This window comes from Elaeis guineensis, chromosome 4 (assembly GCF_000442705.2).
Source record: "Elaeis guineensis isolate ETL-2024a chromosome 4, EG11, whole genome shotgun sequence".
Classification (NCBI taxonomy): domain Eukaryota; kingdom Viridiplantae; phylum Streptophyta; class Magnoliopsida; order Arecales; family Arecaceae; genus Elaeis; species Elaeis guineensis.
In genome coordinates, this window is record NC_025996.2 from 20722879 (window position 1) to 20742145 (window position 19267).

Consider the following 19267-nt stretch of genomic DNA (forward strand, 5'->3'; position numbering starts at 1 on the left):
TGGGATTATCAATGTAGTAGGACCCCATTGTCCAATTTTGATTTAATCAAATTTAAACCCAAATTCAATCAACCTTATCCAAATCTACCTCAAAATATGTGTATGTACACACACTATGTGTATGTACACACACGACCACTAGATCGATGAAGAATCTCTCAAAAATCCATTTTTTGATCAGTGATTCACCAACCACTACATTCAGGGATCCCACCTTATTCTCAAACCTAGTGGTCTATCAGATTACACTTTCAAATAGCCAAGATTTTAAAAATAATAAGTCATATTTTGATCATGTTCATCATCTTAATCCGATGGTACATTACTCTCCATGCTTAACAATATATATATATATATATATATATATATATATATATATATATATATATATGTGTGTGTGTGTGTGTGTGTGTGTGTGTGTATGTGTGTGTGAGAGAGAGAGAGACTGTAATAAAATTTTTACATTTAGATTTAGTTTAATATATTAGTTTAACATATTTAGTCTTGGCCATCAAATATCAACTCTATATAAAATATAATTTTTTATATTTAAATTTAGCTCAACTGATTACCTACCAACTCAAAAAATTTCATTAATCTGACTAAATATAAGTCTAAATCTAATCGACCTTATCCAACTCTGTCCTATAATATATATATATATATATAAATAAAAATAATATATATATATATATATATATATATATATATAAAAGTGTGTGCACATACATATATGTATGTATGCATGAATTTTTTATTTTTATATAAAATAATTTTTTTATGTTTAGATTTATTCTAACACATTTAGTCTAGGCCATCAAATATCAACTCTATATAAAATGAAAATTTTCATGTTTAAAATTAGCTCAACTGATTGAATATCAACTCGATAAACCAAATTGAATCTATATGTTTGGATCAAATTCAAGTGTTTTTGTACATGGTCATTCTATTATAACTTCTGAATCCGATTTAAATCAGCTTTATTTCGAATTTAACTCTAAACGCATCCGACCCAATCCGTGCACACCTCTGACTGCCACGGGCCAAGTCACTAGTTTAAAGCACTAATTTCAGGATATGAGGCTCGGAACACACCATCCATCGAATCCTTGAACAGATATTTATAGCTAGATGATAAGTTTTTTTAAAGCTCCTACTTGTACAGCTCACGAATAAACACGCCGAACCCGTATCAGACATAAAAGTACCCTTCAATCTTTGAGGTAACAATACCGCCACAAACAAAGCCATTCAGTCAACTGCATTGTTATCCTCTTTATGCAAGAAGTACAGAAAAATAGGAAATCTTAGATGAGTAACACATCACATAAGAGAGCAAATGAGATGCATTTGGATGACAAGCGCACAGAGAGCAAATGATTTGAGCAACAATGCAATCCGCAAACCACACGGGGGACGCATATGGCATTTGAATGCCCAGCTCCCTAGCATCAGCAGTTCAACTAAGATTAACAAGCCGGGAGAGAGAAGCTCGAGTTCAACTTGATTAAAAAATAGAACTAGGCTAAATCAAATAATAAACAAACTTAGTTTCATCTCAATTTTCAAGTTTCATAATTAATTTCGAGCCAACCATGAATACTTTATCATACCCAGACTTGATCAAGCTCAGCAAAATCACAACCTTTCAATCGAACTGATTAAGCTATTATCTTAACCTAAAATATCTTTTGAATTAATCCTGGACACATAAATTAGTGAAGCTAGACATTGACAACATGAGACTGCTTATACAAACCCAAATTTTTCTTATAGCTAAGTGCAGTGAAAACTTAATATATTTAAACCTGTTCATTGCGGTGAAAAGGGAGACATGCCATACTCATGCAGGCAGGTTCTCCCGATGGCAACCATATAATTCCATCTGCGATAGAAAAGGATTACCAAGCCAGAAAAATACTAGACCACTTATTAAACTGGTCATCAGCATCCAGTCACACGTCGCTGGTTCTATGGCAGTTCAGCCAGTAACCCTACTGAGACTTCCGGTTTTCTGGTTTTGGAAACACTGCACCAGACAGCCGATGATAGTAACAGAACTGAGAGTCCCATACTCCCATGAGGGTATCATCATAGGAGATGAACTAGTTTTTTCCTGCCAATAGTTATGTAGTCAGAATCATCAAAACAAAATAATCAGTTTTCAAAAAGCACTGTAAAAACACCTTGAAGAAATGCAAAATAGTCACTATTTGAGCAGATTAACCAAATGATTGATACACTTACCTACATTTGAAGAGATCAGCTTTAAACTTTTCACTAATTGCTTCAAAGGAAAATAATGAACCATAAAAATGTGAAGCTCTACTGCTAAAACTCTTTGCAATGTGACCATGTAGGATACACAAGTGAGCTTCACCCAGAGAAACTGATAAGCTTTCTCCCTGCAGAAAATTCCCCATACACCCAGCTAAAAAAGTGCTGATTACAAGCTAAAAACCCCTTTAGCACTACCAAATGAAAGAAATGTATCTACACTTGTCGCGCCTCAATAACATGAGCAGACTTTAATCCTGAAGCAGGTGCTGCCACCCAATTTGCTAATAAAGTTTGAAGCCCCTCAAAGAGCAGGTAAAGGATTGCAGATATCAATCTGATCTGGCTTGATGGCTGCAGTCATCCAGGTAAAAGCTGAAAACACTTCTTGTAATTTGTTTCCCTGTTAATTGAGAAACTGATGTCAGCACAAAATCCAACATGAAACTATCCAAAGATAATATAGAGTCCTTACATGCTTATCCGAGAGAGAGAGAGAGAGAGAGAGAGAGAGAGAGAGAGAGCACAAAAAATTCAAGTCAATCCAAAGAAGGCACGTGCATAAAAATATAACCGAGGATACAAGTTACATGGTATCACCATTTGACACAAACATAGAATAAGGTCAGGAACATCAACAGGTATTTATTCGAAATATTGAATCTGGGACAAGGTTTACAGTTGACAAGGATTTTTATATGTTTGACTTCAATAAATTGAAACCAGATTACCAGTACGAATAATGTATATTAGATATCAAATGAATCTGGTTTCATGATAGCTCACATAACTCATGCCAAAATACACATCCAACAAATTATTAAATGAAACAGCAATGCAACAGACAAAAGCAAAGTATATTGCATTTCAGTAAATAAGAATTGAAACTTTTATAGTTTACCAGGCCATTGATGAAGTTCTATTGAAAACAGTAATTGCATGTAACCTGGATTAAGTACGTTTATGCTATTATAAACATTTATCGTTGGTTCACAATTTTATATGGGGAATCAATAATTTTTACCCAAAATGAAGAACATCGGTCTAACACCTCTATATCAACTTCAGTGGGATGCGAACACTATTCTCAACAAGTAATGCAGTATTTTGCCTAGAGTACTTCAAGATAGACAGCTTAACTCTAATCTTTTTTGAGGGAAAGAATCAATTATCATTTAGCCCAGTAAGCTAATTAACTATTTCCAAAGCACAAAACCTATAAATATTTCTGTTCGACTTTCTAAACAGCCAATGCCTCTGAACACTCTTTTCAGTTTTTTAACCCCCCTTGTCTCCTACCATTAGATCTCTATTGTTATGTTCTTTCACATGACAGATAATCATCTATATTATGTTAGAAAATGATGGTTTCGAAATTTCAGCATATTGCCCTTTAGATTTTTGCCTATCTTCGAGATTCATAGTACCAGTTTTGATAGCTGACAAAAATGCCCTTAGGCTTTTTTTCCAAAACTACTCTTCGAGATTCATAGTACCAGTTTCGATACCTACACCAAGGAATGCTAGTATAGTGTCTGTATGGGTCACTTTGTGGTATTGAGCTCGGTATGTCCCCCCTGCCCCAAATCAGTTTAGCATCGATACACCTAGTATGGGGCAGTGCAGCACGTCTAGTACAAGATGGTATGGTCCAGTACAGAGAAGCCGGTCTCTTTTCAACAAGGTTTATCAAAAATTGATATCCAGTCAGTCAACAAATGCCTTCCATTCTTTAGAAGGTAAATAGGGTAAATATTAGAGCTCTTACCTTTTCCTATTTTGATTGCTCGAGTCACTCACTCTCCAACCATAAACTATTCTACATGCATCAACATTTAAATTTTAAAATATTGAATTAATAGTTATTAAATTTAGTTCTTTCATCTCTGTATGATAATATTTTCCCTTAAGTCTCTCTCATAGACATCCATTTTAAATATTACCATTTTTAACAAAAATATGTTTTTGTCATATATAATGTCATTCAAAAATCTTATTTTCAGATGTCCATGGAAAATGCATAGTTGTTATAATCGTAAAGAGATAAAGTCTGATCTATAGAGAGAGGCTTTGCAGATCTTGCCTCATCCTGCACTTCTCTTCTTAGGGCCATCAACAGATTCCCAATTCCTCTTTTTTTGCACATACATCGTACTAATTGACTGGATCCATAAACAATTAATGCAACTCTAAATCTTTCTTTCAAACCATGCTACTACCTAGTCCTATTACACATGCACCTAAACATACCCAATTTTCACAAGTCTATTTTGCTAGAAACAACATAACAATACATGAGCATTGCTGGACACAATAAACTTTTGTTGGGTCCTATCTTTCATTTGTGATCATATTACCATAAACACCCAAGTATAAAATTCTATCCAAAAGTTACCATGTTTAAAATACATTAGCATTGCTGAACACAATAATCTTTGGTTGCATCTTATCTTTCATTTGTGATCATATTACAATATAAACCCTCGTATAAAAAATTTATCCAAAAGTTACCATGTCAATGTTAATGATGTGTAGTTGTCTACCCTAAGCACTACCATCCTATAGAAGAATTGAAAAGATAAAGAGATCCATAAGGATTCAAGAAACTTACATCATAGTACTAAAGATGTAGCACAAAGCATTTTCTGGGCTATCCATCAGCAGATGGATATTGACTTCAGATGCATCCTGATTCCATGTGCACAGGCATGCATACGAAGTACCATAAAAAGTCGTACAATCCATTTAGATATACGGTACGTTATAGCAAACTAATATAAATCCAAAATGAATCTTGAAATCTACAGTCAAAAAAACAAATATTGAATCAAAAAACAACATATTCATATTCTTCTAGTTCAGAAAAATCCATTTGAGTGATGGCAGCCAAAATAAGTTAGAATATAATGGAACACAGAAAGGATAAAGAAGGATGGACAAAATGATAGAAAATTATTTACAGCTAGGAACCAAGTTAGAATTAACTAGAACCAAAGACACCTAAGTTAAATGATAGAAATGAATGGAATGGAATGGAATGGAATGAAAGGGTAAAGTAATGCACAACAGATGCCGCAGAAGCTCCTGCAAGACTTGTATCTACACAGAAGGTTGGAAACATGGGAACAAAAAGGCCTATGAACTCTCAGAACAAAACTATAAAGAAAGAACATGCTTAATCCAGCTTAAGCTAAAGATTTAAACCTTAGCATGATAAGATGAATGATGCATCAAGCCAATCATCATAGATGTGACATAGTTTATTTCTGGTTCAGCTAATAGTTAGTCAATCATCATGAGTCCATACAAAAATATGGTAATAATGGAACTAGCACATACTTACACTTAAAAGTAAACCCTCATTTAGTCGGTTGGCTATCTCGATGAAGCATAGTCATTTGGATACCAAGTTTCACAACCTATATTAGTAAAAATTCTCAATAGCTACATTACCTCATATCATACAAATAATACGCCTTTATCTGTGCAAAAATATATCATTCAACATGGGCAAGCACATGGCTCCGGTACCATATAGATGCCCACCCAAACATTCTATCTCATACCTAAAGAATTCAGCACTAATTATCCCTTTAATGAACCCAGCCACAAAAAAGGAAAAAAAATGATATAATCATCAGTTTAAGCACCAAACACCAAATCTAAACAAAGTTTTTGATTATCAATAACACCAATATCTACAAACAATTAACCCTTTCCATTACTGTTATTCATCATTTTAATGATAAAATAACAGCCATTGATTGCACAGAACTGCCTGGATTGGGAAATTTTGGGTAATGACCGTTACAGCTAATGTCTTTTGCATTTACAGTGGTAAATAATGGACCGCAACAGAGCGCATAACTGTCATTGCTCAGTAAATTTTCAAGGGATTGTTTGGGGGAGGGGGGAGCAACCAGCACAGAGTTGCTACTGAAGATGTTAAATTACAGCCATTATTCCCATCACGTAAGACTGATAATGAAATAGCGGTCAGGAAACTGCTGTAATTTAAGTTCCCATTAATAATATATGCAACATTACAGGAGGCCTAAAAAACCATCACAGCAACTATTATAACATTGCAATAGACTTTATCAAACCTTGACCTGAACAAAAGGTCAGTGTGTCCTGTTCTTCAAAAGTCTATCATCAGTTAAACTAGAAAAGTTGATCTGAATTACCAAGTGCAATTAGATATCCTGCATGTTGTAGAAAGAGAGACTTTCCACATATTATTAGCTGAGATAGGCCAATTTTTACATGGTAACAACCCACAATTGAGCAGCCTGAGATGATTGTGAAGAGGTGGAAGGCAAGACAAGAGGCCTCCACACAGTCTTTCAAACCAGTAATCTCAGCTTATAAATCAGAGATCCAGAGCAATTGTATGGACCAAAAGATTCATGATGCATAGCCTGCCAAAACCCAGAAAGTCCATTGAACAAAAATGAAAAAACACACAACTGCCCATCCTGATAGCCAAACCCATAGCCCAGGGTTTGGGTTGCAGGAGCAGAGGCATTCGCACTTAGATCAAGCTTAAGATGAATAAAAAGGATTATGTAATATAATTGTCACCTCGCATGAAAGAGGTTACTGAACTTATGGTCTTAAATGTTCAAGTTTTTAAGCTGAGTAAAAGTAAAATTAATGGAAGCTGGAGTATAGTTTGAAAAGAGACCATGAAACCTGATATACATGTCAATGTATGATCTTGAGTACGGATATCTCTTTTCAATAGTATGATCTATAGGCACCAGTTCCAGAAAAATATCTATTTCCATATTCCCTGCTTGAATACTCCTTTCTATCATAGCCAAGCCGCTCATCTGGCAGGAACCTGCAGAACACCAAATGTACTTAATTATAGGTAAATAAATTAAATATATGCAATTATAAAATGAAAATGTATAATACCTGGAATACCCATCATATGCAGAACCACCCTGGTGAGAATAAGCACCCGCTTCCAAATCTGATCTGCTTCTACCCCAACTTGTCAAGGAGCTTGATGCCAACAAGTAACGATCCTAAACAAGAAAAACCATCAACAAAGATCACAAGCAAAATAAGACAGCTGATGGAAAGCCAGAAAACCTAGGGCACTTACTAACTCAGAGTAGGAACGCTTATATCCAGATACTGCAGGATAATCATAAGTCTCGCGGCATTCAAATCAACAGTCATGGACATTAGCTTCAGCATCCAGTCCCCTAGATTGGGAATAAGCAGTTGGCATATCTTGGTAACTCTCAAGTGCATATCTGCCTGATGAACTGCTCCCTGAATAAAGATCTCTAGAAATTCTGCGGCTGACAGCTGCACCAGACATGACCACTTTGCTATTTAAGAAAGGATGAAAAAACTTGGCAATTAGGACCACGGAATAAATGTCTTCCAAGCTAATTGGACTGTTTTTTTTTTAAATCAATTTAAGTAAATAAGACCAGCTTACCAGATACATCCCTAGCAATTTTCTTCCTATACCAAGGACTGTGTTTCCCTGTGGGTGGAGACAGCTGACCCTTAACACCAACTCCTCTAGAAGAATAACTATCGAGGCCCCTAGACCTGTCACCAAGTCTTCTCCCACCAAGTCCTCTAAAAGAATATCTATTATGTGATTTTGCATGTCTACCAGAAAGAGAATGACCAGATCCATGTGAATGTAAATCCCTGCCAAATCTTTTAAATATGGGTCCTTTCCTAACACCCATTGTTGCAGGTCTCCTTCCCAGCAAAGGCTTTTTCAAAGTAACCTTCACTAAGACCTGCAGTATAAACACAAGGGCATGTCAAACAAGAAAGAAAGAAAAAAAAAAAAGGCGAAACAAAGGCAGAAAAAAGGAAACGGGGCATGTTAATATGCCACAAATTAGCCGGCCCTCAAAACATACCTTCCGATCTCCTTCACCTATACCATCTTTGTTGACCTTCTCCATGCAATCCAGTGCTGCTTGCCTTGTTGTAAAGCTGACAAAACCAAAATCTTTGTGCTTGGATGTGAGCATATTCCAAGCAAGCTGGACACTTTCAATTTCACCAAACTTCTTGAACTGTTGTCGCACTTGGGTTTCATCCCAAGAAGCAGGCAAACCATCAACAAAAACAGACTTTACCTGAAGCAAAATATTCATCACAAATTGTAGTGCAAGGAGTCAAACAAAAGGAAAGAATTCAATCATGTGAAAACATGATTGCAAGGCAAGTTCCTCTAAGTAAAGCAGCAACAGTCCATCAAACTGAACTGAAGAGTGATTATTCACACAAGTATTTTTACCTGGGCCATGACCTCTCCATCTGGCTCTATAGTCTTGGAAAAAGAGACTTCAGCTCTGACATCTGTACCAAAGTAAACATTTCTTTTATGTAATTTAATGCAAGCTGCTACAGCATCCAAATGGGTGCTGAAATCAAGAAATGCATAGCCTCTATTTTTCCCTTCATTATAAGGATCCTCTATCAGATGAACTTCTTCAAGGTTTTCCAGTTTGAAAGTTTTCAATTTCTCAACTAACTGCATAGCATGGTAGATACTGGTGAGACTAACTGATAACAATAAAATAGAGCATGTCAAGAGCATCCAGAACCTAAACACCTGTGGCATACTTTATCTTTTGTCCAAGTAGTGCATATGTTCGCTAGGTGAAGGGTTTCATTGTCATCGCTCTTCCTTACTCCACATGATTTACCTTTTATCTGCAAAAGAATATGTCAAACTTGCAGTTATATGAATGCTTTAAAATATTCGACGTGCTTTCACCTTAAAACAATTTCTGCAATGATAGTAAGAGAAACGATAATATTATAAAAGGCAAGAAAAATAAAGCTTTAGTGAGACCAAAGACAAGTATGAAAAGAAAGTTGCGCACACAAATATGAAACAGAGAATATTCACAGAAGATAAGCATATATCATCCCTGCTGAAACTTCAGTCTTAGAGTTCTTAACATATACAAGACTTGTCCTCAAGATTATTGTCATCAAAGAACAAAATCTAGGGGAAATCATAACATCCAAGAGCCTAATGGTGGAGACCTCATGGAAGTTTGGGCCAAGTAGGTACATGAATTTTTAGTGGCAAAAGCTAGTCACATGACTCAGAGGTAGAAAATGTCTCATAGGTCGCAAGATATTCATTGAATAAACTGTCCACTAAATGAATAACAAAAATATATTAATTGCAGGTCTAACCTGCAATTTCATAAAAAGTGATACAACATTGATTTAATGTTGCCAGGTGCCTTTACTGTTGCCATATAAAACAATGCGCGACAAACAGACAATATAGCTCAAAGCCATCACAATGAAAATTAATATACAGTCTATTGTTTCACAAATAGGTGGTATAAGAGAATATGATCCCTGACATTGTCAAAACAGTTCACAACAAAATGCTTCACTGGCACAAGATGACCTGGAGTCCAAGCAAATCAAGCTCAGCCAAGAAAAAGTATGTTAGGCAGCAATGGACCTCATCAATAGTTAGACATGGATCCAGTCACAGAAATGGAAAGTTATGATTTGAATATAAGAAGCCTATAACTATTTATAAATCATCGCTTTGGCCAAGTGGTTAAGGCATATGCCTACTAAGTATATAGGGTTCCCCTGTGAGAGTTTGTGTCTCTCAGATGACCAACAACAATTTTTTAAGAAGCCAGGCTTTTGCACAACAATAAAGTTGCTCCATTATGACCTCGGTGTCATGGGTAAGACTGCATATATTTGATCTCCCCAAAGCCCACAATAGTCGTAGCTTCATGCACTACGACGCCCTCAATAAGGTTGAGCCTTAGCATAGTGGTAGGCTGCTCCATTGTGACCTGAGTATCATTTGTTGGAAACAAGGAAATAGCCTTTCTATAGGCAGGGAGAAGGCTGTGTACATCTGACCCTCTCCTTGTAGTGACGGGTGCCTTTTGCACCAAGACATCCTCTTTTATAACTATTTATATAGGAGGCGGAAACATCCAAAAAGTAATGTAGTTGACCAGCTGTCATGCAAATAATATATATGAGTCACATTTTATTTTTCATATAATTATACCATTTTAATAAAAAGGCTAGGCACTTGATCAAAACAAAGTAAAGTTGGTTTTTCTTTTCTCTAAGTCCCATTGACAAGAGAACAGTATGGTAACTAGCATAAGCTGAACACTATTGCTAGCTAAACTCACCTCCAGATTGGGAGAACTGGTATCAGAATCTATATCGGTTGTCTGACGATACGGTAAGGTACAATGTCATACCGATTCACAACTTACCAACAAAGGAGAGCCAAAGAGGGAAGCAGGGGGAGAGAGAGAGAGAGGAAAGAGAGGAAAAGAGAGAGAGGGGGGAGACAACAGAGGAGAAGAGAGAGAGAGAGGAAGAGAGGGAGAGGCAGAGGGAGGAAGGGAGGGAGGGCTTTCGAGCCCCTTCTCCTCTGGCTATGGTGTAACGAAAGAGAAGAGAGAGAGAGAGAGGAAGAGAAGGAGAGGCAGAGGGAGGAAGGGAGGGAGGGCTTTCGAGCCCCCTCTCCTCTGGCTATGGCGTAACGAAAGAGAGGAAGAGAGAGAGCGAGGGAGGGAGGAAGGGAGGAGGGAGAGGCTCCTCCAGCATGCGTAATAGGGTGGAGTACTTATTTCGAGAAAAACAAAGGCTTCGCCCCCTTTAATTTTTTTAAAATTTTTCAAGTGAAGTCGGCAACGAAACAAGGGTCAGAAATCCTATCTCATCTTGAAAATAAAGGAGCCAAGGCCCTTGTTTCCTCTCAAAATAGGGGTTCCGCCCCTATTACACAAAGCTGGAGGAGATGGGGCTTAAAAGCCCTTTCTCCCTCTCTCGGCCTCTCCCCCCCCCCTCCCTATCTCTCCCGCCCTTCCTCCCCCTCTCTCTTTTCCTATCTTTCCTTTTGCCTCTGCCCCTCCCTCACCAATGTCACAAATTGAGAGGTGGAACTGTACCAGTCCGCCTCTAGATGGCTCAGTACACCTTGTTCGAAGCAATATAGTGAATCATGCTCATCCCTCTACTAAAGCTATCTCACTACTCGCCATTAGTTTAAGTTCCACTACTATTAAGAACATACTTTGTTTATAAGATAGGATGTGATGATAAGAAATAGGAACATAAAGCTTGCAGTTTAGAGTGAATTTGTTACTTTTTGTGCGAGGATTTACAAGATTTAAATCCGGTCCTCTTTCTCCTTAATCAACTATTGCATGGACATGAAGACAATAATCAGATTCTAATACCTATCCAAGTGTCTAACTTGGCAAGAGAGAAAGATAGAGATACAAGGATATATAGGATAACATATAAATTTAACTAAATTATATATTTGTACATTTAAAGATTATTTGTTTAAACATTAAAAAAATGTTAAAAAGATATTGTTTGTTGAGATCTTTCAATATATATATTTCTCATTCAAAAGGCCCAATTAACTTAAGAATATTAGCAAACTAATATTTGTTTGAATACCTACACCCTTGAAAAATCTTGAAGAAGAATAACTAATCATTCCTAAACAAATTAGAGGATCAAAATTATTGTTGGAAGAATTCAACTAACTCATTGTTGGAAGAGTTCAACTCTCTTCCAATCTTTAAAAGTGGCAACCAACAAACTTCATAAGTATCCAAGTATCCAATATGTGTTTGTATCTGATACGGATTTTTGGAGCTAGATGCAAGTGTCCTAACCAATCTTTTGTTTTCTTTACTATTAATCCTTGACCCAAAATCTCTTCTAAATCAATATTGAATTTAAATATTTCATACAATAGTCCAAAAACCGGTTACCAACAAATTTATTGATATTGGAGCATATTAATAGTTTCATGCTTCTTAGCATAGACGCAAGTGAACACAAATTCAATTCTAATAGCGGTTTCTAGGGAAACTAAATTGGGAAACTAATAAGAAGCACTTTTTAGACAACATGGTATTTGCATTTCCAAGATAATAAACACAAACCCATAATTATGAGGAAACATGTTTCTTGATCAACATGGACCTTCTCAAGAATTACATTTAAGAACCCAACATGATTCACTTCTCTCGGAAAACCCGATAATAAAATTCATACAGAGAGGCCCAGTTATCAACTAGTAAAACCATGTTCTGGACCCTAGAGAGTGAGAGCTGGGGACACTTTGCTACCATCCACCATGCTACTACAATCTAACTTCAAAACTCAAGAAAATTCAAACCTGCCTCCAATCAATGGGAAAGGGAGGGTTGACTAAATAAACACCATCAAAGGTATCATTTAAACTCTCTTTTATCATAAAAAGATGTGAGAGAGTATTAGTTAATAAAAGGAGTTATTTTATCAATCTCTAAGCAAATTCAAAAATTTATAGGACTGCCCCTTTCTATAGAAACCAACAAAAACTATCATTGCTTCTTCATGGATTCTCTATGGTTTCCAACATTTTTCTCATATATCTTTTCATGAATATTTCCCTGATGACCATGGAGTTTCCCGTTTAGCTATTGTTTCCTACTTCTTGCTTTCATATTTTTTCTATACTAGTTTCCTCTTGGCAACCATGCTTCTTAGAGCACATAATTTTGCACAAGGTTTCAAGTGTTGATGTAGGTGGATGAATTGGTCACCAACCAGCATGTTATGTGTCATGCCATGCCAACATGCATCAAACACTATATCCAAGGGCACCGGAAAGTCTTTCAAGTTATCTCTTTCCTTGAAAGTGATCTCATCATTGGTGTGGTAGGAGCTTTCTTTAAGCATGACTTGTCTTGCAATAGACCAACAGATTGAAAAGTCCTTTTTGAACAGATTTGATCCTCTCTGCTCAAGCAAAGCACTAAAGCATGCATCATCACACGACGGCCACGAAGAATTGATTAGGCATTAGGAATCACACTGATAACGAATAGGGGAAGGAAGGAAAGTAGGGTTTCCTTCCTGGACTGGAGAAAATTAAAACTCTTAGTGTGCCGGTTTCGCCTACTCTATGATTTCAAAAGATTGCACCTTCATTATTCAACCAAAATGTTGGAGTTCCAGAACATGAGGTAATGTTTATCATTCCTAGGACTGCCTCATCTTTGTATTCAGTGCCTTCCCCAAATGTTTGAAGATGCATGTACAATACGAAAAAGGAGGAACCAATGAAAAGCTAGGGCAAAGCTTCGGAGTCAGCCCAAGCAAAGATTGGCACTCAAAGGCCTTGAAAGAAGAAGAAGAAGAAGAAGAAAATTTCGAAGAAGAAGAAGACGATGATGATGATCATCCTTACACTGCAATTAGGATCCAAGATCAGTGTATCTAGCAGTAAAGGAGGGGGCAGATAGTAAAAAAACATGGAAGTCATCATTGAGATCAAGAGCTTTTCATAGAGAAGGAACCATTTAGTTACTTTTTTGAGCAATAATGGGTTCATTAATAGCTGGACAGAATGGCATTTGTTCAAGTTGCATAGATGTGTTTTGAGCTGGAATAGCTAAAATGGTAACACTTCTTGCTGTCTTGCAGCCTTGCAACAGTTTAGTTAATGAGAAGAGTCTCATATAGCATTTTCTGGAAATTATTTGAGGAAACTTTTGGGTTAACAAACAACCACTAACTTCTTTTAACATTCTCTTATTTGGTAAAGTACTTTTGTCTTCTTTCTTAAGCGCCCTAGTCAGAAACTTGCAATCGAATAAGAAAGCAGGGCTCAAAGATGATATGAGGTCAAAACAACCACAAAACTTCTTTTAACATTTTCTTACTCAGTAATGTCTATTTCTTTCTTTGTTACTATGAGAGCCCTAGTAGGAAACATGGAATCTAATAGGGCTCAAAGATGATAAGTCTGATGCCAGTTGCAGTTTAGATTTTCTTTTACAACATGGAAAGGATATGCGAAAACGGCAGGTTTAACCAACCCTTTTGTCTCATTTTCTTCTTGTCCCTCCTCCCTCTTATTCTTGTTCCTTCACTTTTAAGCTTTCTTATAATCTGTCTTTCTGTCTTATTTCAGCTAATCATATCTGCCAGGATGTAGTTTAAAACCTGTTGTATACCATCATTAGCTTGTTTACAGTAGCCACATAGTTGATATAGAATCCTAGCTTCACTCTCAGACACTGGTAAACTCTATAAATCTAATCATCCTTTTTCCATAAAGAAAGTCCAACAAATTCTGCAAAAATGGTCCCATTCTAAAACACTTGAAAGCCTTTAACATCCCTCTCCGGCTCTGCTGTTTTTGAACCCTATCTTCTGGTTCTTAACATCAAATCAGATGCCAAGAACCTCTGAAAACCATCCTCATCTCTTCATTTTTTTCCCCCAAAATAGAAACTCTGTGATAATGTGTCCCTAACTAGTTTTCTGGATAGCAAAGCAATAAAACCCCTTAAGCCTCCTAATAACATACCATATCAACTTCACCATTGCTTTAAAGTCACACAGCCTATTGGACAATGCATCATCTAAGTTGTTCATTTTCCTTCTTGTTTTATTTTTATTTTTAGGTTTCTACAAATGGGCTTAGTAGTCATACTTTATCAATCATGATATGAAGAGTTTGCAGAAGTTTCTCGATCTGGATGGGTTTATGGATTGAGGATCCTTTTGAACAGAAAGTGGTCAAATCAAATCTTCCATAGGTTATCTAAAGCCTCTCCATATCCACAGCCAAACTACCTCAGTTTTTGACATTGAACTTGTCTATGCTGAGTAGAATTTTCCAGAGCCACAATTTTCTTGATTTCTTGTCTTACAAAATTTCATTTTATTTCCAGTTGCTCAGTGGGGCATCTTAAGACCTTCCTATATACGCCAATGCCATATCAGTCAGTTTTACCACTTTGTCCTTTACAGTGCACCTCATATCTCAGTGTTGTCATTTCTTTCACGTTCATCTTATTTGCGTAAACCATTTTAGTTACTGGTATTAAGATTGTGGAAAATATGGTCATTTGGTAGTGTTAGCCCCTAGCCTGCCAAAACATGCATTGATCACATCACACCTAGAAGCAACTCGAGACTTACTATATTCATTTCTATATCTATTGGAATTCTCCATTTATATCTCCATCTTAAAACAAAATCCACAAATTGAATCCAATCACGCTATGGTGTAGCCGTCATTTTCAATGGGATGCCATGTTTTATTTTTGATTCTACTGAAATTGCGTATTATATACATTCCCTTTTCTAAATCTCAAGCACCTGACCTCCAGAATTTCTTGATTTCAACTTAGCATTTAACCATGTTTACATCCCATTAAATATCACTTCAAGTATCAAATACCTACATATATTTTACCAGATATCAATAGTAGGTTCATCTACAACAATACAAGACATATGAACTTAGTATAACATGTAACTTTGTAGTAGTTCACAAAATGATTTCTATCACGAAAGCTCAATTGGTATTTCATACTACATAAATGTGTAGCTTACATCCTTTGCCAAGGTACATATTTCACTTTTTTTATATTCTCCCATCATACACTAGCACTCTCCCCCTTACAATTATAGCAAGTGATTGACTTTAGTAGAATTTTCATCCAACAATTTCTCGAAAAATTTTGTTTCCTTAGTCATCTAGTGTCCTATTTTACCTTCTTCTAAGTTCTACTTATCAATCCAACTCGATGCACACTTAGTGCACCCAACTTGGTCAGTGTTTCTAGTTATCCTTTACGTTAGCAATTTGTCTATTCTTTCTGACCTTCTTCTGAGTCCGGCTTGTCACATCAATCACATAAGCAGCACACCAAGTTGTACTGGTCTCTCTTCCGCCTATATCTTTTCGAAGCACCAAATTCCATTTCAGTTATGTCATTCCTTAGGTGGACTATCTATTCATCAGGATGTTACTGGGCCCAGCATGATCAAGCCTAGGTCTGATCAAGACCAGATTGAAGTTGATATAGGGCTAGAAATTCGGTTTCAAGCATTATTCTTTCCTACTTGATTGAGCCTAACATCAAGTCCAATGATCCTGTTTCAAATGGCTGGAAATCCTCAAACAAGCTAGACTTAAAGCAAACTCAAATCAAGTTTAAATTAAGCTCCATTAGATGTAAGCTCAAGTTTAAAATTCAATTCTTTATTTAGACATATGAAGCCAATAACCCACTAAAACATCAACTTGTCGAAGTATATATGCATGCAACCAACACTTCGTGTTATGGTGATCCAATAAGCCCATCAAATTGTCGATATTCAATCACTGGATTGATTTCCTTGGTTCATTTAGAATATATTACTATAAGTATTTTTTGCATTTATTAATATATATTTCAGAAGTATATATTAGGTATATAAATTTAACACTCAAATATACATACATATTTATAGACAAACACACACACACACATAGATATGTGTGCGTATTCAAGCCTTAGGAGCCAAGCCTGATCAAGCAGGGTCTGCTCGGGATAAGCTTGAAACTAATAGCAAGCCTAAAAGCTACCATCAAGTTTTCTCATTTAGATATCAAGCTGGATCAAACCTAGAATCAAGCCAAACATGAGCTGTTTGTAGGCAGCTTGAACCAATTGGCAGTTCTACTTTCCATAGATCTCATTCTGCCCTTCAAAACATTGCCTGATGAAATTTATGTATGGGCTCAAAAAACTTCATTAACAACTCTTTTAGTGCATATAGTCATCCAATACCACATCCTATTGAAACAAAATTTCGGGCATCCAATCTCCTCCAGTATTGTCTCTAAAATATGTCATGTTTTCATTTTTAAGTTCTGCAACTATTTGTTACATTCACAAATTTCCATAAATACAAAGAGATATCACAGTGCCATCGTAAATGTGCAACAAAAATTGCAGCTATTTAGTATACATCAAACAACTTGGATATGAAATATATAATCAACTAGATTCAACATCAATCAATTCTACCTGTATGTGCTTAAGCTCATTGGCAGCCTTCTTTGCCTGATCGATAGTTGCAAACCTCACAAAACCGAAACCTTTGTTCTTATTCGTGCGGCGTATCTTCGCTAGCCTTACCTCAATGACTTCTCCTGCCTTCTTTAAAGCCTCCTGCAAATCCCCCTCTGTCGCATCCCTCGGCAGACCCCCCACGAAAACCTCAAATTCCTTCTGCTTCTTCTTCTGTTTAATCGGCTCAGGAACCTCTTTAACCACCTCCTCTTCCAGATCATCAAGTTGCTCCATTATTTTCTCTCCTCCATATTCCTCTCCTCCCTCCTCTTCATCCTCCTCCTCCTCTTCAACTTCCTCCAACTCATTTTCCTCTTCCTCTTCTTCGAATTCCTCCAACTCTTCTTCCTCTACCTCTTCCTCTTCTTCGACTTCCTCCAGTGCTTCTTCCCCTACCTCCTCTACCTCTTCCTCTTCTTCTACTTCCTCCTCTACCTCCTTTAACTTTTGTGAAAGCTCCTGCACTTCTTGTGGTTCTTCTTCAAAAGATTCTTCTTCAGGGTCTTCCATTTCTTCCTCGGGGGCCTCTTCCTCCGAAGTATCTCCCTCTTCCATTTCCATTACGGAATCTTTCTCTGCTAACATATCAAAAAGATCAAAACTTCATAAAAAATTATATATATATATATATATATATATATATCCTCGAGAGAGCAAGAATGGAAGGAAGAAGCCAAACAAGAGGTCAGCACTGGATCCTTCTCTGCTAATATATCAAAAAGATTAACACTCTATTAAAAAAATCCTTGAGAAAGAGAATGGAGGGAAGAAACCAAATAAGAGATTACAATTTGTTGGGATGTACTGGCTGATCCCCATACGTCGATTTATCCTCAGATCGATTCGATCGACACTCGATTCTACCCACCAAACTGACGGACGACTCCGACAATAACTCCGATAATGACTGCCGACAATATCCGACCGAAAATACGTTGGTCGAACAGATTTATACTATTTCCGACCGGTCGAGCGGTCGAACCCATATCACCGACTCACTGTCGGATGTGGCAGCCGACGTCCGACTTTCATAAGGCACCAGATCAACCGACGGTGTCTTCAAATCACCACCGGACGACCCGACAGTCGAATACCGACATATAGTCGGCCAGCCCGCCCAAACGCCGTACAACCGCTATGGGCTGTTCTCCTGCCAAAGACATACTGTACAACCACTGCGGGGCGCTGTCCTGCGAAGGACATGGGTTAGTGACCTGACAACCCACGCCGATTTGACAGTCCCCGACGATTTGACAACTCCCCAGTTGTCTGCACCATTAATGGCGGGACCATACCGCATTTTACTATAAAATGGGGTAAGGCAACATTTTGGTAAGTTTGGAGCAAGCCTCTTCAAGCTCTCTGAAGCGCCTTTAAGCTCTTGAGCTCTCTAGCTCTCTCCCTCTCGCTGAGTTCCATTGTTGCCTAGTCTCCTCTTTGACTTAACCGTCGGAGGGTTCCCGCCGGAGGCATCTCCAGTCAGTGAGGACTTTTCTTGCAGGTGCGCGACCCCGGCGATCGGACGACGGGGGGATTGGCCGCAACAGATTTGGTGCGCCAGAAAGGGGTTGACAGAGGTAAGACAGCGAGCTCTACAGAGCTTGAAAAATCTCTCGACATGACGAAAACTAGAGCTCAGCGATTGAGAGCTATCGGGTCGGCGAGGCACTCTTCCCGTTGGAAAGAGGCCCCTCCTTTACCCTCCGTGGCGGAACCCAGCTCTCCGCATTCAATGGTGACCATGGAGGCACAGATCACGGCGATCGTGCAGCAAATGAACGTTCTGACGGATGCGATCAAAAACCTCCAACAGCAACTGACCCAGTTGCCGCAACCACTGGTGGAACAACCGGCGGCGCACCCGATGCCGTCCAGAAGCAGCTGCCGATGCCCGCGTCAACTTTCGTCTCCTCCTCAAGAGCAGCCGTCTCAGCACTCTCATCGAGAAGGAGCGAGGCGGCCACGGTGCGACATCCACCGATCTCGGCGTCCCTCTCCTTCCCAGCTGGAGCGAGCAAGGAAAGAGAAGCGGCTGCGGACACCGTCCGTCTCACTTTCAA

General features: G+C 37.8%; 1 protein-coding gene across 7 annotated transcripts; it reads right to left on the reverse strand.

Moving 5' to 3' along the window:
* Positions 1–1632: 1632 nt before the first annotated feature.
* Positions 1633–17818, reverse strand: LOC105043462 (uncharacterized). 7 transcript variants are annotated; one of them, XM_073255808.1, is made up of 11 exons: positions 17163–17818; positions 8896–8985; positions 8567–8803; positions 8184–8405; positions 7774–8057; positions 7397–7605; positions 7204–7316; positions 6976–7126; positions 4892–5081; positions 2251–2683; positions 1633–2119 (listed from the first exon to the last, which is right to left on the reverse strand). In XM_073255808.1, the coding sequence occupies exons 1-6, from the start codon at positions 17790–17792 to the stop codon at positions 7584–7586; spliced, it is 1485 nt and encodes a 494-aa protein (XP_073111909.1). In that variant the 5' UTR covers positions 17793–17818; the 3' UTR covers positions 1633–2119; positions 2251–2683; positions 4892–5081; positions 6976–7126; positions 7204–7316; positions 7397–7583. The 7 variants fall into 7 exon arrangements, with proteins under 7 accessions (XP_073111909.1, XP_073111908.1, XP_073111903.1 ...); XM_073255807.1 differs by having other exon boundaries at positions 7742–8057; positions 17163–17816; XM_073255802.1 differs by having other exon boundaries at positions 7397–7628; positions 7742–8057; positions 17163–17816.
* Between the last annotated feature and the right edge of the window lie 1449 nt (positions 17819–19267).